General features: G+C 58.2%; 3 protein-coding genes across 9 annotated transcripts; 2 read left to right on the top strand and 1 right to left on the bottom strand.

Annotated features, from left to right (window-relative positions):
• Positions 1–3,256: 3,256 nt before the first annotated feature.
• Positions 3,257–11,742, bottom strand: PML (PML nuclear body scaffold). Of its 5 annotated transcripts, none has more exons than XM_064668535.1 (10): positions 11,664–11,742; positions 10,826–10,927; positions 9,519–10,086; positions 8,289–8,866; positions 7,708–7,760; positions 7,183–7,263; positions 6,902–7,100; positions 6,229–6,281; positions 4,228–4,384; positions 3,257–4,142 (listed from the first exon to the last, which is right to left on the bottom strand). In XM_064668535.1, the coding sequence occupies exons 2-10, from the start codon at positions 10,875–10,877 to the stop codon at positions 3,571–3,573; spliced, it is 2,313 nt and encodes a 770-aa protein (XP_064524605.1). In that variant the 5' UTR covers positions 10,878–10,927; positions 11,664–11,742; the 3' UTR covers positions 3,257–3,570. The 5 variants fall into 5 exon arrangements, with proteins under 5 accessions (XP_064524605.1, XP_064524603.1, XP_064524606.1 ...); XM_064668533.1 differs by having other exon boundaries at positions 10,826–10,931; positions 11,664–11,738; XM_064668536.1 differs by lacking the exon at positions 11,664–11,742 and adding an exon at positions 11,528–11,639 and having other exon boundaries at positions 10,826–10,931.
• Positions 11,743–11,775: 33 nt separating this feature from the next.
• STOML1 (stomatin like 1) lies at positions 11,776–17,155 on the top strand. Of its 3 annotated transcripts, XM_064668546.1 has the most exons (8): positions 11,776–11,948; positions 12,055–12,308; positions 12,549–12,655; positions 12,790–12,939; positions 13,382–13,585; positions 14,365–14,593; positions 15,171–15,374; positions 16,064–17,155. In XM_064668546.1, the coding sequence occupies exons 2-8, from the start codon at positions 12,161–12,163 to the stop codon at positions 16,264–16,266; spliced, it is 1,245 nt and encodes a 414-aa protein (XP_064524616.1). In that variant the 5' UTR covers positions 11,776–11,948; positions 12,055–12,160; the 3' UTR covers positions 16,267–17,155. The 3 variants fall into 3 exon arrangements, with proteins under 3 accessions (XP_064524616.1, XP_064524615.1, XP_064524617.1); XM_064668545.1 differs by having other exon boundaries at positions 11,776–12,308; XM_064668547.1 differs by lacking the exon at positions 11,776–11,948 and having other exon boundaries at positions 12,161–12,308; positions 15,174–15,374.
• Positions 17,156–17,295: 140 nt separating this feature from the next.
• LOC135420760 (protein PML-like) lies at positions 17,296–22,143 on the top strand. Its single transcript, XM_064668540.1, has 4 exons — positions 17,296–18,326; positions 18,944–19,422; positions 19,914–20,491; positions 21,213–22,143. Exons 1-4 carry the CDS (start codon positions 18,300–18,302, stop codon positions 22,019–22,021), a joined length of 1,893 nt encoding a protein of 630 aa, XP_064524610.1. The 5' UTR covers positions 17,296–18,299; the 3' UTR covers positions 22,022–22,143.
• The last annotated feature ends 522 nt before the right edge of the window (positions 22,144–22,665 follow it).

A 22,665-nucleotide genomic window follows, 5' to 3' on the forward strand; every position in this document is an offset into this window, starting at 1 on the left:
GAACACCTGTGGGCTGTCACTCTCTCCTGAGCCCCACAGCAGGGAGTTCTGTGGTTAGTGGGGCAGCACTTGTGGGCTCAGCATCGCCAAACAGACCCACCCTGCTCCTCACCCAGGTTATTCCACATCCCAAGCTCCCCGTGCTGCTGTGGGGCTGCAGGACCATGGATTAGCCCATGCTGGTGTTGCCCCATGGCTGCAGAGCTCAGGTGGGAGACACAGGGATGGAAAACCCGCTTTGAGGAGCATGGAAGGGGGTTAAAATGCCACAAGAATGTGACCAGCAGGGAGAGGACACTTGTTTTCTGGTTTGGCTGCTATCCACGGCGCTCCGCTGAGCTCTTCCGAAGGGATGGATGATGCCTTCATCCATCATGCAAGAGGAAGGAACCCAAGTGTCCTAGATACAGTGGCAGCATTTCAGGAACATTTCATGTTGTGCTAGAAATGGGTCAGGGATGAGGCACGTGTGACAAGATGGATACACATCCCTCCTCATGCTCCTGAGGGCCAGACCCTCACCTAGACACTTGGGAGGGCATCGGAGCATGAAGCAGCATGGCATGGGATACCCCATCCCTCCAGACCCCCACTCACCCCTCCCCAGCTGACACAAGGGGTTCATGTCACCATTTGTGCCTCAGTTTCCCGTGGGCTGAGAACAGGGAGGAACAACAGTGCTCTGGTGGCTCTGCAGTCCACTCAGATGGGAGCTCCAAGGAGGGAGGGAGGGAGGGAAAATGAGCAGATAGATGTGTGGATGGATGGATGGGTGGATGGATGGATGGATGGGTAAGAGGGTGGATGGATGGAAGAGCAGGCTCTGGAGCTGCCCACTTCTCCTTCTCACACCTCGCCTCAGCCCCAGGCACCCCAAGTTTCATTGTGCTCCTAAACATGTGGCACATAGGGACTGGTGTTGACCATCACAGCTCCAGAGACACAACTCCCACTGGTCAGGGACATTGCCTACTTCAGAAGGAGAAGGCCAAGCCACCAGTTTGGGCTCTCCTGGCTTCTCCAGCTCCCCCAGGATCAGGTGAACACATGAACCACCACCCTGGGAGCATCCTGGTTGCAGGACCTGCCTGGCCAGAGACAATGTGGCTTCTCCTTCTACCTAGGAAAGTCTTTCCTCAGCTTGGCCTCACCACTTCTCCAAATATTCAAGAGTCCTGACCACCCCGTCCTCTCTCTTGATGTTCCATGGGATGCAAACCTGTTCAGGTGATAGTAGAGTTATGTTTTTATTAGGAATGTAATCCAGGTGACCTTTCCCAGGCTCACAGAGGCGAACCCTCCTCTGCACTAGACTTCCCCACCCTGGCCAGCAGACCTGAGCGATCCCGCAGGGCACAATCAACGCAGAGGAACCAGCCCTCTGGCTCTAATTAGTTTTGCATGATTGTTGGGGGAAGAAATCTGTTTTCATAACCTGAAAGGATTTATGCTTCTCTTTCTTGCTTTTTTTTTTTTTTTTCCCCCTCTTGGGTCCCAGAGCACTTTGCTTGGGGCTGGCGGGGAGTCGTTTTATGAATGGTTTAGATTGAGCAATGCATTATTAATAACAGCCAATCAAGCAAGCAGGATAATATATATCATTTCAGGAGGTTCGCTTAATTCAGTGAAGTTATTTATTGGGCTAAGAAAACCCGGAGAGGCTCTGAGTCTTCCTGGGAGGGGGATTTTCACAGGGTGGCTCTGGGTGGAAGGGAGGTCTGCACCAGTGTCAAAGCTTCCTGTTGGAGGTGGAAGCTGGCGGGGCTTCTGGGGAGCCCTCAAAGCCCTTTTCTCCAGGGTTTGAGGGCTGTTGGGTGCTGCTCAGCTCCCCTCACAGTGAGAGACCGTTTTCTGGCTGGATGAATGAGCTTTACTGCAGCTCAAGGCAAGAGAAACAGCTAATCCTGCTCCCACAGCCCATTGGCTCCGTCATTGTTTTACCAGGCTTTGATGAGGCCGGTGACAGCAGACAGATGGGCTCTGCCCTCTGCCCGTGCCCCTCGCGAGGCTGATCCCCCGCAGAACCCTCGAGCAGCCACCAGAGGATCCTCGCGGTGAATTTGGTGACAAGCCTTGTGTGTCAACGTGCCGGCTCCTTTGGGATCACTGCTGTAACAGCAATAACTCATCGCTGTGTCCAGGACATGGTTTGTTCCCTGGGGGTTCCCAGAAGATGGGAGGCACTTTTCTTCTCTGTATCCCCCGTTTTCCAAGCCTGGCAGCTCCCCTATCACCCTCTTGGAGGGGAGACCCTCACCCTTCTCTGCCCACCCTCACTTTCCCTGCCCACTTTTACCCTGCCCTGTCCATCTTCATATTTCCCTGTTCATTTTCACCCTTCCTTGCCCACTTTCACCTTCCCTGCCCACTTTTACCTTTCCTTGCCCATCTTCACCCTTCCCTGTCCACCTTCACCCTTCCCTGCTCACCTTCACCCTTCCCTGCTCACCTTCACCCTTCCTTGTCTACCTTCACCCTTCCCTGCCCACCTTCACCCTTCCCTGTCCATCTTCACCCTTCTCTGCCCATCTTCACCCTTCCCTGTTCATCTTCACATTTCTCTGTCCATCTTCACCCTTCCCTGTCCACCTTCATCCTTCCTTGCTCACCTTCACCTTTCCTGTCCACCTTCACCCAGCTCAAGCCCCCCAGAGCACCTGCCCACCCCTCCCACCCCTCTCCCTCTGTGCCCAGCACAGCAGCTCAGGCACCTCAGTGATGGCCACGGTGCCCCCCCAGGCACAGGAGGGACCACTGGTGGGCCCTGGGGATGCGGGTGGTGTGAGACGTGTGGGTGTGAGCGAGCACAAGTGGGTGTGAGTGCACGTGTGAGAGTGCAACAGGGAGTGTGAGTGTGCACAAGTGAGTGTGCAACAGCGTGTGAGTGCACAAGTGAGTTTATGTCCACAATGGAGTGTGAGTGTGCACAAGTGAGTGTGCCCGAGTGTGTTTGCACGTGAGTGTGAGCACCAGTGAGTGTGAGTGCCCCAAGGACGGCGCCAGCCCCGGCGCTCCAGCCCGTGTGCGGCTGTACAAAGAGGACACCTGGTGGCATGTGCCCCTCACTGCCGTGTCACACACAGCCCTGCTCGGGGACACCCGATGTGGCCGCCTCCGACTGTCACCAGGGCCACATCCGGCCTTGGGGTGGGGGGGAAGTCCTGAGGGGAGGGGAGGGGAGCAAGGCAGGGTGAAGAGAACGCCAAGCATCTCCCCTCCTGCCTGGCTGGAAAAAGGAGGAAGAAAGATGTCCCAGTAAATTGCACTTGCCTGTGTTGTGTCATTTATTTTATAAGGACGTTAATTCCATTAGGTTATTTCTTCCCCCTAGAGCTGGCCCAGGGGCCTGAACCTTTTAAGCCCAATGCTGGGAGCAGAGAAGGTTTGGGAGTCCTGTTTAATGCTGCTGAGAGCTTCCCTGCATTCCTTGTGAGCAACCTTGCACCCTTAGTGAGCATCCTTGTGTTCCTGGTGAGCATCCTTGTGTCCCTGGTGAGCATCCTTGCGTCCCTGCATCCGTGGTGCAGTTAACCTGAGACCTGACCAGCTCAGCTCACCCCACAGTTGTGCTCATTCCTCTTCCAGATCCTGGAGGATGAGATTGCGCTGTGCCAGCACCTTGGCCGCCCTCTTGGTGAGCAGCTTTTCCTGCACGAAGGGCCAGAGGAGGGTGTAGCTCTGTGCGTTGCGGTGCGTGAGCATCATCTCCATATCCAGGCTCACAGGGAGTGCCAGGGCTCCCCAAAGGTTCTGCAAGGCCTTGGCCTTGGCCAGGGCGCCTTCTCCGAGTCGCTGCTGCAGGTACCTTTTCAGCAAGTTATTCAGCCTGTAGGAAGGGGCCTGGGGTACCCTGTCCTTGACCAAGGACAACATATCCATGTAACCACACACAACATGGCAGAAGTCCACTTTCCTGCCCGTGGCATCCAGGGCTTTAAAGAGAGCAGGCAGCTCCAGTCCCCAGAAGTTCCAGATGATGAGGATGGGTCTGGGGAGCAGGGAGAGGTGCCAGAGGAGGTACTGCACCCCCACCTCCAAGGGCACGCCCTCGGGGAGCAGTGCCAGCACTGACTCGGGGGTTTGGATCAGCGTCCTGAAGGAATGGTCTCCGTTCACCGCCGCCATCTCCATGATGTTCTGGGCTGCGGAGGGGAAAGGACGGGGCTGGAGTAAGTGTTTGGGGAGGCCCCTCTCTGCCCCTCAGCCCCTGGGAAGGGCAATGCTCACTTCTCAGATCAACCTTCAGGCTGAAGAACACCAAAGCACCCGGCTCCAACCTGTCATCCAAGGGGCTGGTGGGGCCAGTGCTGTTGTGGGGTGAGGTGCCACTTCTGGACCATGTGGGGCTGGAGGGCTTCTTGCTGTCCTTGGCCTCGCTGAAGGCCTGCAAGAGATTGGAGAAGGGATCCAAGTACAATCTGCCTGCTTAGACCTGGCTGGGAAGGCATGAGGAGAACCCCTGGGAGGACCATTGGCCATGGACAGGGATCAGCTTGTGGCAATGCCACAAAAACCACAGGTGTGATGTCCTGGCACTGGGTGTGTCCTGTGTCTGGAGTGGGCTGGCCATGGGGAGTCCTGCTGAGAGCCCAAAAACAGGGTCAGAAACAAGTGATCAAGAGCAGAGCCCTGAATCCAGCTTGTCCTGAGCAGGGTCGGGATGCAGGCACTAACACACAGGTCCAGGGATTGCTGTCCCTTGCTGTTCATCTCGTATGGATGCAGATCACAGAGGGACATAAACATGCCTGAGCAACCTCACTCCATGAGATACTTAAAGATCTTGTTGGTGTCTAGAGGAAACTGGATCAGGAAGACTGGATCAGGTCAGAAGGAGGTTTAGGGCCTCTCCAGGCTCAGCAGATCCAGTGCCTACAGCAATGCTTCCCAAGGATGAACAAAAGTAGCCTCACCACCAGCCCCTGCCCAGCATCAGCAGGGATGGACATCCACAGTGAGAATCTCCCTACAGGAGGAGCAGGACAGCAACACATTCACGAGGCTCCAACCTTAGTTTCCTTCCCTCTTTCCCCCCAGGACAATCCTGCACCTCTTTCCTGAGTATCCTGCAGCGATGGGACATCCATCTCCCTCCACAGCTGCTCTCTGCAACTCCACCCGCAGCCCAGGAGTGGTGGAAACATGGCTGGACAGACAACTTCAGGCTCCTCAGCTCAGGGAATGTGGGATTTTTACCCCTGGCACCTGTCTTTGCTACACCCTTAAATCCACATCGTACTACACAACACCTGGTGCACTCAGGGATTTCTCCCAGCAAGCTGCTAGCATCCCCCAAAGCCCCAGCCTTGGGATTTTTTGCCACTAGCAGGGACTGGGGACAGGTTTTAGCCCCACAACTCTCTTTTTCCCTTTGTTAGAGAGGAATCAGAGGAGCCAGGAAAAACAGGACAGGAGGAAATGAATAAGGAAGCCAGCAGTGGCTGGGGTTTAATCTGAGAACAGCTTTATTGAAAGAGCAAGAAGAGATTCTGCATTAGTTTATACAAAAAAAAAAAGGTGTTCACCCCTCATTAAGCCAGTATTGGAAAACCAACCCCAATTCCCAATCCCAAATCAGCCGCACTTGCCTCTGGTTCCCAGGGGATCCCCTTCTTGTGATGGTGACATGGTATCTCATCAAGGATCCCCCCCTTTGGATCATCTCACCACCTCAGCCAAGGCCATTTGGTTGCCACACACCAGTTTGCAGCACCAGAGTTGTGCAATGTCCCTCTGGGGGTGCTCAGGTGGTCCATCCCTGCTCCAGTGGCTCCCAGGAGCATCTCAGCCCGTGTTGGTACAGGGCCGATGAACTCTGAGAGCACAGATGCTACATTCAACTCACAAATTTGATTTTTAGATCAAAATTGATTGGTTTTAAGCTGAGAACCACCTCTCAGGAAGCCACAAGGACCAACTGGGAAGGTTTGCCTCAGGGGATCCCACCTCAGAGCAGACCAAGGCGGGGTTTACGGCTGCTCCAGAAAACCAGGAGCAAAGGTCTTGGCCTGGGAGAACTAGATTTGGGATGGCCTGGCCGCCCTGCCACCTGGGAGCACCTGAAGTGGAAGAGAAAACCATAAGCAGGTCTCTGGGTGCTGCTGGGAAGGAGAAGGCTTGGCTCCAAGCACAGCTGGAGGAAAGGGAAAGGCACCCAGAGACGACGGGGTGCGGCCGCCTCTTCTCCGGCAGCGCAGCTCAAGGAGGGAGGTCTGGCACTACACTCACCACCGTGTCCTCCTCGCTGTCATCTGAGCTGCCAATGACAATGCTGGTGATTTCTGTGGAAGGAACAGGAGGATGCTGAAGCTCCAAGACTGTGATTTTGGATGCCACCAGATCGACTCTCCTGAGTTTTGCCGCAGGACCATGAACCACCCAGCCTTTGGATGCACCCCAAGGTGGGGGCAACCCTTCCACTGCTGCTTCACCCCATGGATCCTGCACCAGCCTCTTCAGAAGGTGCATTTCATCCTCTATCCTGTTTGCAGAGCTGATCCCAGGATTCCTCACTGCGGGATGCAGTGGGGCTGGCTCAGCTCGGGGAAGAAAATGTGTTTTCCTAAGAATTATGGTGGGTTTTGCTCCAGGAAAATGTACTACTGCTGGAGCAGGAGGCAGAGGAGCCTTCCTGCACTTTCCCTGCTGATACACTCTTCCCTAAGCTTGGATTTTGGCTACCTTGAAAGTGGGACATGGAGCTGGATGGAGCATCTACATCCGCCCCGAGCACTGCTGTTGTATTTATTCCCTAGGAAGCAGCTCCCACCCTCTGCTTCTGTCACTCAGGGGAGGTGGCCAAGGCTCTGAGTGCCTGGGGGTGCAGAGAGGCCGGGAATGGACCCCCATAATGGGGAGAAAAATATGGGATAACAAGGAGGGCAACATTCATGGCCCCCACCTGCATCATCTGTGCTGCTGCTGCAGTTCCGTCCGGGCATGGAGGTGCCGGGCTCCCTTCGGAAATCCCTCTGGTTTGAATTGGGATCACTGGGGCCTGGCACGTCATCACACTCCAGCTTCAGTATTTTGGGAGAGATCTGGCTGCCCCTTTCTTTGCAGTGAAACATCCTCTTGTGCCATGAGGGGACAGGGCAAACCTGGACAGGGGAGAGCACAGGTGGTGGAAGGTGCCGGGGTGGCAACTCCCAAGGGCTCCTGCCTGGCTGGGATGGTTCTTACCTTGTCCACATGCACATCCTTGAGGTTGGCGGGTGAGGTGGGCAAAGTGCTCTGGTTTTTGGGCCAGACTTGATCCTCTTGCTGTGGAGAGAGCACAGAGCAGCGTTAGGGTGGACCCGGAGAACACTGACCCCCCTGTAGGGCTGGGGTGTCCCCAGACAGTGTGGGGGGCAGAAACATCCTCAGGAGGGGGGAAACTGAGGGACAGCCTGGCCCTGTGGCTCAGCTCAAGGTTTGTGCTACAGTTGTGGTTTTCCCTGCGGAAAGTGAGGGATGAAGCAGCAGGCTCGGAGAAGTGGGATGGGGTAGGCAAATGCCTGGGTAATGGAAAATGATGGCTACAATGTAGGTTCTTCTCTGTCCAGGCAGAAACATCACCAGGGGTTTTGTTGTTGATGAAAAAATGGGACTGATGGGCTGGGGAGGGGAAGGTAGACCCTCGCAAAAGATCAAAGGAAGGGAGAATGTATGTTTTGGCTGATGCAGGAGGCCTCTCCACACAGGAATGAAACACTGATGTCTCACCAGGTTGTTCTCCAGGGCCACCTCGACCACGGGTACAGGTTGGGATTCAGTATCTGCAATGGAGAGAGCAGGGTTGAGATCCCAAATCAGAGCCTCCAGAGTTCCCACCCGGCCCTGGCAGCAGCCAAGCTGGGAAAAACCTGCCTGACAGTTGCAGCAAGGAAGGGGCAGCTCTGGTCTCTCTTCCCTTTCCCAGCCCTTTGGTCTGGGATGGCCCAAGGGTTTAGGAGACTCTTGTAACCCAAAAATCATCATCACCAGAGCCTGTTAGACTGGTGGGAGAACAGAAAGGGGCTCTGGACATATAAACAAAGGAGCAAAGCTTGGCCCCAGTGGAAATAAGGACCCACAGGAATAGATCTGGGCTTCTTCTGCTGCAGGGAGCAGAAGAAGTGGAAGAATAGAAGTTGTGGCTGTTCCATCTCTTGAAGCATTCAAGGTCAGGTTGGACAGGGCTTGGAGCGACCTGGTCTAGTGGAAGGTGTCCCTGCCTATGGCAGGGGGTGGAATGAGATGGGCTTTAAGGTCCTTTCCAACCCCAACCATTCCATGATTATCTGATCCCCATGGCAAGTCCTCACCTGGGTGCCCTGTGACACGCTCCACCAGTGCCTGCAGCCTGGCTCTGCACTCGGATAAGTCCCCGGGCTGCCCTCGGTCCATGGCCTCTGGCAGCTTCAGCCGCTGGAGCTCCTGCAGCGAGCCCTTGATGAAGGGCTGCATGTCCATCACCTCCTGCTCCGTGGCGTACAGGCTCATCTTCTCCACCAGCCTCTCGCCCGCCTCCATCCGCCGCAGCACCCCCTCCACGTGCCGCAGCTCCCGCGCCAGCTCCCGACGGCCCTGCTCCTGACGCGCCTCCACCAGCCCCAACAGCTCCTCTTCCTCCTGACGGATCAGCCGCACCAGCTGCTCCACGCGCTGACGGATCAGCTCCCGCATCTCCCGCTGCGCCTCCTCCAGCCGGGCGGCCTCGCCCTGCAGGGACGCGTAGGTGGCCTCGAAGCCGCTCCGCCGACGCCGCAGCTCCCGCTCCATGGAGCTCAGCTCCTCCTGCCTGCGCTGGGTCTCGCTGCAGATGTCGCTGAACTGCGAGTGCTGGTTGTCCAGCAGCGCACACGAGCAGCACAGCGCCTTCTCACACTGCTGGCAGTAGATGCTGGCAGGGAACAGGAGCGCCCTTCAGGGCCCGCACGGCACTGGGGCGGCAAAAGCAGCTCTGCTGCCCTGGGCACCGTTCCCCCTGCCCAAGGGACAGTGCCAGGGAAACTGAGGCATGGGGGCTTTGCCTCACTGCACCAGCTGCAGGGGTGGCCGTCAGCCTGGGCCTTCAACCCTCCTTTGCTGCCCTCCCTCCTCCCGGGCTCCTGATAAACCAATAGCACACACACTCATGGAATGGCATCTCCTGAGCTGGAAGGGACCCACAAGGATCATCAAAGTGCAACTCCAGGCCCTGTGCCAGACACCTCAACAACCCCACCCTGTCCCTGAGAGCACTGTCCAAGCGCCCCTTGAGCTCTGGCAGCCTGGGGGCCGTGACCACTGCCCTGGGGAGCCTGTTCCAATGCTCAACCACCCTCTAGGGTCCCATTCTTTTCCTAATATCCAACCTAAACCTCCTCTGGCTCAGCTCTATGTGATTCCCCCCAGCCCTATCACAACTTGCTCCTGCCTGGGGTCTCACCAGGGTTGCAGCTTTTCCTCTCCAAAGGCAGGTGATGAAACCCCTTTGGCAGGGTTGCTCCTGGAGCAGCAGCCCCAAAGCCCTTGGGACAGGATGGGATGCAGGAACAAGGCACCACTCTCACCTGCAGACGCGGCTCTGGTCGGGGTGACTGGAACTGGTGCAAAAAAGGTTGCAAGACTTCCTGGTGTCTTCCAGGAATTGATGGGCTGACTCAGCACGCAGCTCCTCCACCTTCTTGACTTTGTGACTCTTCTTCTTGTGCCACCACTGGTGGTCCTCAAAGCACTTGGCACAGAAGAACTCCTCACACTCGCAGCACCACACCAGGGCCGCTTCGCCCCGGCACCGGCTGCAATTGGGACCACCAGGGCTGGTGATCTGCTTGTAGACCCTCAGCCGGGCCTGCAGGTTGGTGAAGAGCAGGTTGTCCATGTCCGGGATGCCGTTGGCCTGCGGGATGGCCGTGCAGCACACGGGGCACTGCCCAACGGGCTTGTTCTCGCTCAGGCAACCCAGGCACAAGGTGTGGAGGCAGGTGAGGAGCTTGAGGTTGGGTGATTCCTGCCGGCAGCCCTCACAAAGGAGGAACTGGAAGTCATCTTCCACCGCCGGAGGGTGGGATGGAGGTGAGCACACAGGTGTATCTGGCTGGGGTCTTGTCTCCATGGGAGCAGTGGCACCGTCTCCATCTAGGTGGGATGTGGAGAAAAAACCTCCATGAGATGGAAGTTTGGGAGGCTCAGTCCCACCTGTGGGCATCCCACTTTGCCCAACTGCTGCAGGGGAGAGATGAAGGAGCCACAGGGTGTGCTTGAGGCTCCTCTCCATCCCTCCTGCCGAGGGCGAGCGGGTGGCAGCACTCCAGGTGCTCTCCCGGGGAGATTCTCCGCTGGATGCAAAGGGTTGTGCTCCCGCCTACCCTCTATGTGGGAGGCTCTTGGAGGCCCTCCTCCACCCTCCCCAACCGCCTTCCCTTTCAGGACTTTCCAGGACTTTCGGATTTCAAGACTGGGGGTGGGGACAAACGATTTTCGTTTTGCTGCTACCGCCTTTTCCTGCTCTGCAAGCGGGAAAAGCAGCGGAGGCAAAAGGGGGGACCCTGGAAACGGTCCCCAAAGTTTCCTGCAAAACCTCCCAGGCAGCACTGGGATGTTGGCATAAGCCCTGTCCCCAAAGGTGTCCCCTTCCCCACTCCTCGTCCCCCCAGCCCTCCCTCAGGCCGGCAGGGCAGAAACCCCCCCGTCAACAAAGCCAGTACCCCACTTATCATCTCCCCCCTGCAACGGTTTTGTACCCTAAAAACTAATACACACACGCACCCTTCCAAGCAGGCAATGCCCGCAGGTCCCTTTCGGAGACTCTGGATCGGGCTTTGCCCTCCTCCCCATCCCGCCTCCCTCTCCAGGAAAGCGGGGAGCCCCTCGTTACCTGCTGGGGGTCCGGGGCCGGGCGGCCGGGGCGCGACGGGGTTATCGGGCATGAGAGCGGCGAGAGGGGACAGCCGTCCCAGACCACTTTCGTTTCCTCAGCCTGGCTGGAAAGGAAGGAGGAGGAGCTGGTGGGAAAAAGGCGGGGATGGCACGGGGGGGGGGCGGCCCGGGCCGGGAGGGACCGAGGGAGCTGGTGGGTGGGAAAGGAGTGAGATGGGGGCTCCCCGCTCCCACCCTCTGCCTGGGGGTACCGGTGGAAAATCCGAGGGAGGCGGAAATGCAGGGAAGGGGGGATGTTGGTACTGGGGCGGAATATTGGCACCGGGAGGGAGGGCAAGCCGGCACCGGGGGTACGCTGGTACTGGGGTGGGGATGCTGGTACCGGGAGGATGTTGGCACCAGGGGCATGCTGGCTCCGAGAGGGGTTCGGATGGCAAAGCTCTGCTCCGGCTGTTAGGTAGGACCCCCGAGCTGTGCTGTCTGGGTGTTGTCTCGGCTGCAAGAGCTGCTGCTCTCTCTGGGGCAGTGTCAGGCTCCCACTTCAGCCGAGGGGGGCTTTAAACCCTCACTATTGTCATCCCCTACCCTCGGCAGCGCCGCTCTTGGATCTCCACTGCCCTTTGAGCCGGCGAGAGGGAGAGTGGGGGGCTTTGGCATGGCGGGAAGGCCACGCCGGAGCAGGAATTCCTGGGAAAACTACCTTTCCCGCTTTCCTGTTCCTGTGGGGTCGGGGTACCCTGCGGAGCCCCCCATGGTGTGAATGCGTGATGGAGACCCCCGTCTTCCCCGCGGCCGGCGGAGCGTTTCCCTGGCAGGGCCTCTCCGGAACAACTCACCGAGCCGTGAGCCATGAGCCGTGTCGTCCCTGTGCCGTCAGCAGCCACATGACGAGCGGACCAGGAAGCGATAGCGGCTCCCTCCTTCCTCCCCTCAGCATCCTCGGCGCGGCCTCCGCTCCCCGCGGCCACGGGGCCGGCGGCCGAGGACGCCCCGGGGTCATCCCCGGCTCCGAGGGGGTGCGAGGTGAGCAGTGACCGCGGGGTCGCAGCTTTTGCCTCCAAACTCGGCTCCTGCCCAGAGGGTCTCCGGGAGGATGTGAAGCCTCCAGCACCTCAGCCGGGGTGAGACTCCGGCCAGGGAAGCCCCTGAAGGATTGGATTTCTTTCAGCAAATGTCCTCCTGTAATGTGACTGCAGAAGGGCTTGTCAGCTGCATCTCTCACGGCAGGGAGACGGTGACAGGGACGGAGGTGGCTGTGATGGCAGCAGGGAGCCAGGATTAGAGGAGCACCTTGGAGCACCAAGAGTAAGGCCCTGTGCGAGGCACCAGCACCATGTTCAGCCGGTCGGGATACCAAGCCCTTCCCTTGGGGGACTTTGATCGCTTCCAGCAGTCCAGCATTGCGTTCTACGGTGCCCAGAAGGGCTTTTTCTGCTTCAGAGACAAGCAAGACCCACTGGGACCAGCTGGGAATGCCATAGGTGAGCCCCAAGCCCCTGGGATGGCTGGGAATACCACAGGTGACTCCCACACCGGGAGGGGAGTTGCTGCCTCCCTCCCTATTGCCCCCAGTGCTGTAGGGTGTGGCACTGGCTGGGTGTCCCCCACACTGCTGGCTGCCCTGGGTGCAGGGTGCAGGGAGGGGAGAGGCTTGGATGGGGGTTCACGGGCAGGGCAGGGGGGTTTGGAGCAGGTACATCCCCCTTTCACCCATCTTGCAGACACCTCCCAGGGTTGGCTGTCCTGGATCTGCCATGGGATTATCACCTCCTTGGTTTTCTTGCTGATGGTTGTCACCTTCCCCATCTCAGGGTGGTTCGCCTTGAAGGTAAGTGAGGAAAGCAGGTGAGGAGTGGCATGACAACCAACCTCCATAAGGGGACAGTTACAAGCTGCCCCTGGTCCTGGCGTTGCAGGATCCAGGGTTTTGCTCCTGCCCTGGTCTAAACTTTCCCATTCCAGGTCGTGCCCGCCTACGAGCGAATGATCATCTTCCGCCTGGGCCGCATCCAGGCACCTCAGGGGCCCGGCGTGGTCCTGCTGCTGCCCTTCATCGACCACTGGCAGCGGGTGGATCTGAGGACGAGGGCCTTCAACGTGCCCCCCTGCAAGGTGAGTGCCATCCCTCAGGGTGGGATGGAGAAATAGCTCTCAAATTCCCAGAGCAGGTGGATTTTGGGATGGTCTGACCCTTGGTGACCCAGCTTTCAGCTCCTCCTGGCAAGGCCAGGGACATTGTAGCTGGTGCTGTGTAGTCAGTCCTCACCTGCCTGAGGTCAAAAAGCTCCTCTTTCCTTGTTCAGAGGGTGTTCCTGGCTAGAGACATCCCAAAACCATCAGTCCCTACCCTTCCCAGATGTCTTTAAATAACAGCCCATGCTGGAAACTGTCCTCACCATCCAAGCTAGCCGAAAATTAATGATTTGGATTGGTTTTGTTTCCAGTAATCCTCTTAACAAAGACATCTGGGAATGCCTTTGCTCCCAGGATCTACACACAAGGGTTGGGCCATGGGGCGGAGAGCGGAAGAGATCCTGACTCCTTTCTGCCCCAGGTGACCTCCAAGGATGGGGCAATCATCTCCATGGGTGCCGATGTCCAGTTCCGGGTGTGGGACCCCGTGTTGTCCGTCATGATGGTGAAGGACCTCATTGCAGCCACCCGGATGACAGCACAGAACGCCATGACCAAGACCCTGATGAAGAAGAGCCTCCGTGAGATCCAGGTGGAGAAGCTGAGGATCGGGGAGCAGCTGCTGGTGAGGACTGCCTGAGAGCCCCCCAGGACACCCAAACCCTTGGGATCGTGGTGCCGAAGTGACAGTAAGGAAAAGATGGAGCTGCTGAAAGTCTTATCTGGCCACAGACCTGGACAAGGAAGGGAGCTGGGAAAATGTGGTGATTAGCAGGGAGCAGATATTTTCAGATCTCCAGAGTTCTGTGGCTGAACTCTAAGGGCTTTGGGTGCACAGAAAGGCTGACATGTTGGGATTTGACCTCCTTATCTTCATCAGGAAAATGTCTGGAGGGAGACTGGAAAGGGCTTTGGGTGAGAGAAGAAGGACAAGGTAGTGACAGAGGGGCAGTGAGTCCTGCCTACAGTCAGCCTGGGCCAGGCCAAGATCTTGTGGGTTCAATGTCTATAAGAAGTGATGTAAAAAGAGACTGGGGGATACCTCTGGGGTGCCTGGGGTGGTTTGGAGGCCAGAGATACTGCCTGGTGGAGCACCATGCCAGGATGTGTTGCCCAAGAGGGAGCAAGGAAAAGGACCATGGAAAGAGGAACAAGACAGAGCTGTCTCCCCTGTCCCAGCCTCCTCCAAGCTGGGAGAGCAACTAGGGGAGGAGGGTTTGGATGTGAGAGCTGACAGCTTGGAGGAGAAGGAGGACTATTGAGCCTGGTGTAACACCCCACTGATGGGCAGCAGCAGCACAAGCTATAGGATGCCGATGGTTGGGGGTGCCATGGTGGGGAGGTGGTCTCCATGGCCATATCCAGCTCTGCCTAGGCTGTCAACACCTCTCCCTTTCTTCCCAGCTGGAGATTAACGACATGACCAAGTCGTGGGGCCTGGAGGTGGACCGGGTAGAGCTGAGCATGGAGGCTGTGCTGCAGCCACCCCGGGAGAACCTGGCGGGGCCTGCAGCCACTGTGCCACCAGTGCCAGGGCTGGAGGGGCTGGATGGCACCATTCAGCAGCTGGCTGCCCATTTCTTCGGCAACACCCTGGCCCTGGCCGGCGGCGGGACCGGCGCTCCAGAGGCAGGTAACCAACCCTGGGTCACTGCTCCTCTGCTGGGTCATGTCCCTCCTGCCAGGTGGCCTTTATGTCCGTTGGCTATTTGACAGAGGAGTCAAAGTCTGGGAGATGTCATGCTCCTACGAGCACAGCACAGACAGGCTGGTAGCAGGGAGGAGAGCTGTGGGCAGAGCTCCATACAGCACATGGCACAGCACCACCATTCCAACAAGACATTAGAGAAGGGACTGGGAAGGGCAGAAGCAGATCTGCAGGAGCCCTGGGCTCAAGACCAACTCATATCTCAGCATTTCCACCAGGCAAACTCAAGCCTGAGTTTCCCAAGAGTCACGTGGATTTTTTTCCAGAAACCCTGCACCGATTGGTGCCCCATTAACTTTTCAGGGATAATTTTCCTCGCCCTGTTAGCCAGGGAAGAGTAACCCATGGCAGACAGTGGAGCAGGAACTGGCAACACCAGTTGCCCTCTTCTTGCTTAGCTGGAGACTTTCTGGATAAGTGGGTTTCTTTCCTCTGGAGACCTTTTCTGGTGGGTCTGGCTCACCACACAAAGGTGTCCCCTAATCTATGCCGTTGTCCCCAGCAGACAGTGTGGAGATGGTGAACGAGGTGGAGCCTCCCACCACTCCCCTCCTTGCCCAGAGGAAGCCCAGTGCAGACGAGCTGCTCTCAGTGGTGGAGTCTGTCCTCTCTGAGGCCCTGGTCAGCCAGGTGGGAGCATCCTACCAGGTCAACATCGCCCTGTCCAGTGGCACCTGGAGCACCTACTTCATAGACCTCTCCTCAGGTCAGCACTCTTTGGGGTTGTTGTGTTGGAGCTGTGAGGGTGTGTTTTGCTCTTGTGCCCCCTTTGCATGCTGTGAACCCCGCCGAGCTCGGTGGTCAGAGGTCCCAAACCAAACCCCTTTTTGGTACCTCCATGAAAGCCACCTCGGGGCCCATCAGGTGAGCGACATAGTTTGGTGACCATGACCTTGAATCCACGCTCCCTGGCAGTCCAAAGCATAATTTGTTCTGGGTTAAAACCATGAATTTTTTTTGAGAAATAGAGTATTGATGGAAAATTGACAGCAAGGTCTCATGGCTGGCCTGGAGACCTCAGGAGTTGTTGACTCTCGTAGGACACCAGCACAAGGGGGTAGTGATGGAGGGCCCCTGCCATGCTGGAGGATGTCCTTCCAGCACCCTAATACATCCCCGCATGGTTGCCTGTGGTTTTCCTGGTGGTTATGGCAAAAGCGGGACGGGGCTTGGAGGTGGACCACTGTGAAAGGTATTGGTGGAGCAACACAAGAGAAATTCATCTCCATAAGGTGTAAGGACTTCCTGTCTCCAAAGTCTCCCTGCCAGGAGGAGGCCCATCTGTCATCTGGCCCATCTCAAATCTCATGAAATGTGGGGGGTGAAACACCAGCTGGATCAAGGCTGGATCCTGAACCCACTGTTTCTCCCTCTCCCACCCACCGTGTCCTACAGGCAGCGGGCGGATTTGCCGCGGCGTGCCCGAGGGCGTTCCTGATGTCACTCTGCAAGTGTCGGAGAAGGACCTTCAGGACCTCTTTCTGGGTGACCTGCGCCCCCTGAGTGCCTACATGAGCGGGAGGCTGCAGGTGACAGGTGACCTGCACCTGGCCCTGAAGCTGGAGGAGCTCGTCAAGGCGATGAAGCAGCGTCGATAGAGCGTGTGCGTGGGCGCGTGTCCGTGTGCTTGTGTCTCTGTCCGTGTGCCAAGGCGTGGGGACGTTTGGGAGGACCGTGCTGTGTGGTGGGGGGCCTTGCCACGCTGGAGCTCCTGCTGCCCTTCCTGTGGAGGCTGTGGGAGTTGGGTGAACATCTGAGCAGGGAAACTGAGGCTGAGCTCCGCTGCCCATCCTTGTCCTTGGCTTTCCCTCTGTTCTTCATCCTCTGCTTACAACATTACAGGAACCAGCTGGCACCTCACCGTGCGCCAGTTTGCTTCCAGTTTCATAGAATCACAGACTGGTTTGGGTGGGAAGACCTTAAAGTTCCAGCCCCTGCCATGGGCAGGGGACATCTTCCACTAGAGCAGGTTGCCCCAAGCCCCATCCAACCTGGCCTTGATTTCCTGGGCCAATGTGCCACCAGGGCACAGACTGATGTCCTGGTGTCCCCACAACCTGGTGCATGGCCAGGGATCTCACTGGGAGGGGTGTGAGCTGAGCAGTTGTGTGGAGGAGAGCTTGGGGACACTGTGGCTGAGGACAGGAGCCATGGGATGGGGTGGGCAGCCAAAACGGGCCACGAGGGCTGGCTGGACCAGGCTGGGATGCCACCAGCAGGCTGGAGCTGGGATCCAGCGTGGCACCACTGATGGGATAACGGCACTTACGGGGAAGTGGCAGAGGTGACAATTTGACCTGCCTTCCCCACACAGCGGTTTGTAATTAGCGCTAATTTGTGCTTCAAGATCCTTTTGCGTGTGTGCTGTGAGGTGTGTCCACAGGGGGCGGGGACTGGATATAGGCATATAGAGATATTTATTTATTTTGTAAGCTTCCTTTCTATCCACTCTCGATGGACAATAAACTTGGTGTGCAGCCCTGGGCAGCGCTGGGCTCGTGAATTCTGCAGGCAGATGTGGCTGCACCCCCCGTGCCTCAGTTTCCCCCAAGGCAGAGACCAGAGCATGGGAGGAGCTGCCAGTCAAGGAGGCTCGATTGTGATGAACACATGAAGTCCTGGAATGGTGAGGAAGAGCTGGCAGGATGCTGTGTGGCCTCTTGGGGGATGCTCAGCTCCCTAACAGCACCCAGCACCCCAGGGGTTAAAATGTCTCAGAGCTCCAGGCAGCTTTATCAGCTCCAGGATGTTCTGCTGGACCACTGGGACAAACCTGAGTGGTCTTGCTGTCCTGTCCCATCCATGCAAGGGGCTCCTTGCCAGAGGATGGGACGGGGGGGAAAGAGAATTAACATGTTTCCAAAACTGAAATGTTTGGAACTGAAATGTTTCACAGCTGCAACCAGACTAAACCACCTGTTAAACATCTTCTTCAAAGCCTGGGGCTGGGTGGCTCTAGCCTGGGCCAGGCTTTGGGGATCCTCAGGGCATCAAAAGACCCCAGAGGAGTTGACAGTAGTGTCCTGCCATGCCCTCTCCCTTTGGGGGTGCCAGGAGAGGTGAACCCCAAGTACTCCTGATGGCCCCCCATTTGTAGTGGTCCACTCTTTGTGGCAGTCCCCCTTCTGTGGTGGTCCCCCAGTCCCCTCTTTGTGGTGGTACCCTTTCATGATGGTCCCCATGGTGCAGATGGCTGGGGGTACCGATGATGCCCTGCATGAAGGAGCAAAGGACCAGAATACAGGACAAAGGGATGTGGAAATCCTCTCCAAGGTGGAGGGACAGCCCCCGAGCTCCCTCAGGGCCTGCAAAGGGCACCGAAACCGCCTTTGGCAGTGCCCGTCTGAAGCACAGCAGGGACGGGGACGCTGCTACACATTTCTGGGGGTGCTTCTCCTTGGGGGAGAAGCCTTTTGGCGGGGATCTTGGGGTTTCCTCCCTCCCGGATGGCCGGGAAGGGCTGAGCCGGCTGTGAAGCGTTTTCCGGGCGGGAAGCAGGGCTGTGAGCGGGCTCTCAGGCTCCGCCGCCCAGTCACGGAGGAGGAGTTATTCCCGGAGCCGCAGAAACCGAAAGTACAGGCGGGGCAGGCAGCGCGGGCGGACGCAGGGATCCGTCTCTTCCCGCCCCGCCATGTCCCTGTCCGGCTCCCGAGCCCCGGTCGGTCCAGGGGGGATGCGGGAGGGATGCGGGCGGGACGCCGAGGGGGCTCCGGCCGCGTGAGGGGACCGGAGGTGTCCAGGACACCAAAAAGTCCCTTGTCCCGGGGCGTGGGGATGGGGATGAGAGTTTGGGGTGTTTCTCCGCTTCCCGGTTTGGTGGGTGGTGGGGAGGATGAGACTGGTCCCCAGTCCAGCCCCCCCCAGCCTCGCTGAGAGAGGGAAGTTCGAGGCCAGAGGGATGGGCTGAAGGGAGGGGGGGCGTGTCTGAGACGATGGTCCCCACCTCTACCAGGGTGTCATTCAGGGATCTTTAGCTATTTCCTCCGTGCCCCCCCCTTTGATCTGCCCCTCCTCAGTCCTCCCCAGCCCCATAGCTGGGGGACTGTTTCCTCTTTGCTAGAGGGAGAGGAAGGGCTCAGCAGGGCCCTGTCCATCCAACCTCATCCCAGTGCACAGGACAAACTGTCCTGGGCATCACTGGTGGGAAGTGGTTACTCACTGGTTGCTCCAAGAAGGGGTTTTGGGTCACCTCTACCCCCAAGATGAGGTTTCAGAAGTTCTTAAAAACACTCCTCAGTGCTTATTCCTCACCCTCTCCCTCTCTCTCTCCCCAAGCTCCTAGAAGATGACTTCCAGTTCCTCCTTTGTGAGGGCTGCCAGCAGGAATCACCCAACCTCAAGCTCCTCACCTGCCTCCACACCTTGTGTGTGGGTTGCCTGAGCAAGAACGAGCCTGTTGGGCAGTGCCCCGTGTGCTGCACGGCCATCCCGCAGGCCAACGGCATCCCGGACATGGACAACCTGCTCTTCACCAACCTGCAGGCCCGGCTGAGGGTCTACAAGCAGATGGTTGATGGAGTTGACTTGTTTTGCAACAACTGCAGGAAATCTGGGGAGTTCTGGTGCTCCGAGTGCTTTGAGTTCCTCTGCACCAAGTGCTTCGAGGCCCACCAGCGCTACCTGAGGTGGGAGAGCCACAGAGCCAAGAGGGTGATGGACATCAGGGCAGGGTCTGCAAATGACTTCCTGCAGGGAATCAGGAGGACAGGTAGCTTGTCCTGCTCCAAACCAGACCACAGGAGCCAGCCTGTGAGGTAGGTCTGAGAAGGCTTGTCCTCATCTGAGTGGGTTCTTGTCATCTCTTTGGGTCCCATGATGGGACCCCCAGAGGGTGGTTGAGCATTGGAACAGGCTCCCCAGGGCAGTGGTCACAGAACCAAGGCTGCCAGAGCTCAAGGGGCGCTTGGACAATGCTCTCATGGTGGGATTGTTGGGGTGTCCTGCACAGGGCCTGGAGTTGCACTTTGATGATCCTTGTGGGTCCCTTCCAGCTCAGGAGATGCCATTCCTTGAGTGTGTGTGCTATGGGCTTGTCAGGAGCCCGGGAGGAGGGAGGGCAGCAAAGGAGGGTTGAAGGCCCAGGCTGACGGCCGCCCCTGCAGCTGGTGCAGTGAGGCAAAGCCCCCGTGCCTCAGTTTCCCCGGCACTGTCCCTCGGGCAGGGGGAACGGTGCCCAGGGCAGCAGAGCTGCTTTTGCCGCCCCAGTGCCGTGCCGGCTCTGAAGGGTGCTCCTGTTCCCTGCCAGCATCTACTGCCAGCAGTGTGAGAAGGCGCTGTGCTGCTCGTGCGCGCTGCTGGACAACCAGCACTCGCAGTTCAGCGACATCTGCAGCGAGACCCAGCGCAGGCAGGAGGAGCTGAGCTCCATGGAGTGGGAGCTGCGGCGTCGGCGGAGCGGCTTCGAGGCCACCTACGCGTCCCTGCAGGGCGAGGCCGCCCGGCTGGAGGAGGCGCAGCGGGAGACGCGGGAGCTGATCCGTCAGCGCGTGGAGCAGCTGGTGCGGCTGATCCGTCAGGAGGAAGAGGAGCTGTTGGGGCTGGTGGAGGCGCGTCAGGAGCAGGGCCGTCGGGAGCTGGCGCGGGAGCTGCGGCACGTGGAGGGGGTGCTGCGGCGGATGGAGGCGGGCGAGAGGCTGGTGGAGAAGATGAGCCTGTACGCCACGGAGCAGGAGGTGATGGACATGCAGCCCTTCATCAAGGGCTCGCTGCAGGAGCTCCAGCGTCTGCAGCCACCGTCAGCCGGGGACCAAGCGGAGCCTGGGCCCTTTGCTGAGTGCAGAGCCAGGCTGCAGGCGCTGGTGGAGCGTGTCACGGAGCACCCAGGTGAGGAGGCACTTGGCCAGGTGGGTTGGGGAGGGGGCAACTGAAAGCAGAGATGAAGGTTATAACCCCTGTGTAGACCACATTCTCCGTGGGTTTCTCATCTCCTTCAACATTGTGACTGTTCCCATTCCCACCCCTGGAGGTGTTCAAGGCCAGGCTGGATGGAGCCCTGAGCAACCTGCTCTAGTGGAAGGTGTCCCTGCCCATGGCCTGCAGGTTGGAACCATTCTGTGATTCTATGACTTGAGAGAGCTGTGCCCCGCCCAGCCTTTGCTCACGCCTTGAGCACATTCCAGCCTCTCCCAGGGATGGGATGTTGTTGTTGCACCCATCACTTCCAAAGCAATGGTGTCTCTTGCCCTTGCAGAGTATGGTGGGTGCTCCCCAAATGCACAGGGGGAGAACACGGGGGATCCCTCGGGATGAATCTGCTGTCTCCAGACCTGGGCTATGACCTCCTTGGCTTTCTGTGGGTGTCCACCACTGAGCTTCCCAGGGCAAGCTCATGTGCCATGGATGGTCCATATAGGAGTCCAGGGGTGATGTCCTGGATGGCGCTTGGGGTTTCCTGGGGACAATCTGCCCCCCACCCCACTACTTGCATCTCCTTTGTATGGTAGGCATCATGCCTCTGCTTCCCTTCTCCACCTCACCGAGTCATGCTCTGAGGACCCTTGGAGCCCTGACTATCTCCTCTTGCTTCCTTCCTTCCTGCTTCCAGCAACAGGTACCTCCACTTCCCAGCACAACTCCCTGTCTGACGAGAGCACTGTGATCCTTGACCTCAAGCATCCCGGGGAGGATTGCCAACCACAAGGAGATCTCCCTCTGGACCTGCTGGCCCACCACCAGCCCTGTGCCCCTGTGTCGGACCCCTCTGGTGGCCGAGGACACGTGTGCCCAAACCAGGGAGGGGGTATGTCCCCCACCCTACCCACAGCTCCAGCTCTTCTGATGCAGAGGGAAGAAGAAGCAGAGGAAGACTCAGGCTCAGCCCATGGGGACACTGTGCCTCTTCCCAGGAGCATCCAGGACTCTCTGGCCTCCCTGCAGGAAGGTTTTGATGGCTGGGCCAGGTCCAACGTGCAGCAGGCAGACAAGCTCCTGAGGATGGGCACTCGCCTCCTGCAAGCTCAGCAGAGGGCAAACAGGCACCTAGTGGCCATGACCCAGGAGATCCGGGCCACATCCCAGTCCCTGGCCACCATTGCCTCTGCTGTGGGACCCCTGGTGCAGTCTGTGGCCTGCCCACAGAACCCCTCCACTGCAGACATGGACTGGCCATCGCTGCCCTCCAACTTGCTGGACTTATTCCCTTCCAGCACCCCGCAGAAGGATGAACTGCCGGTCCCAGTGGCTGCTGTGGCCCTTTCCCCCAGAACACCCCCTCCTGCCACCCCCCCTGCCAGCCCAGCGCGCTCTGAGACTCCCAGCCTAGAGTCTGAGTGGGAATGCCCCAAATCAATGCTTCCCACCAGGGGCAAGCGGGGTGGGCAGCCCTGCAGGAGACTTCGGAAGCGGAGGAAGTGAGGGTCTGCAAAGCAGGACGTTTGCCATGGACTGTGGCTGCTTGGAAAACCCTCCAGAGGTCCCTGTGGAGACCTTTAGGGCTCCATTTCACCTTGCCATGCCAATAAATCCTCCTGGGATGATCAGTGTGTTGGTCTTTTGCTGGGTTTGGGAAGGCAACAGCTCCCCCATGAACGTGCCCTCACTGTGGCATGGCAATACCTTGCTCAGGAACAGCATGATTCCACTAATGTTCCTTTTTCTTTCCTTTCCAGCGTGTGGGACCTCCTGGCTGATGGGTGTGGCGTATGTGAGAGGGCAGCAAATCCATAAGGGAGAGCTGGAGGGTGAAGGAATGGATGGTGGCTGGGTGGAATGGGCACCTCTCCAGCCCAACCTGGAGCTGGCTCCTGGATTTCAGCCTTAGTAGCATCTCCAGGAGGTGACCCTCCGAGGAGGTGCCCTCAGAGCCACCTGCACCTTCTGCAGAGGCTTTTCTTCAAGGCTGCTTGAGCTCTGGCTCTTGGCTGGGACTTCACAAGGTTTCACTGGAATGAGATCAGCCAAGCTGACAGGGCACAGGGCTGCAGGGCCAGGGTGAACTTTGTCCCTTGAAGGCACTTTTCTGGCTGAGGTGCCAACATCTCAGCACGAGACACGCCACT

The sequence above is a fragment of the Pseudopipra pipra genome, chromosome 12 (assembly GCF_036250125.1).
Source record: "Pseudopipra pipra isolate bDixPip1 chromosome 12, bDixPip1.hap1, whole genome shotgun sequence".
Lineage (NCBI taxonomy): Eukaryota > Metazoa > Chordata > Aves > Passeriformes > Pipridae > Pseudopipra > Pseudopipra pipra.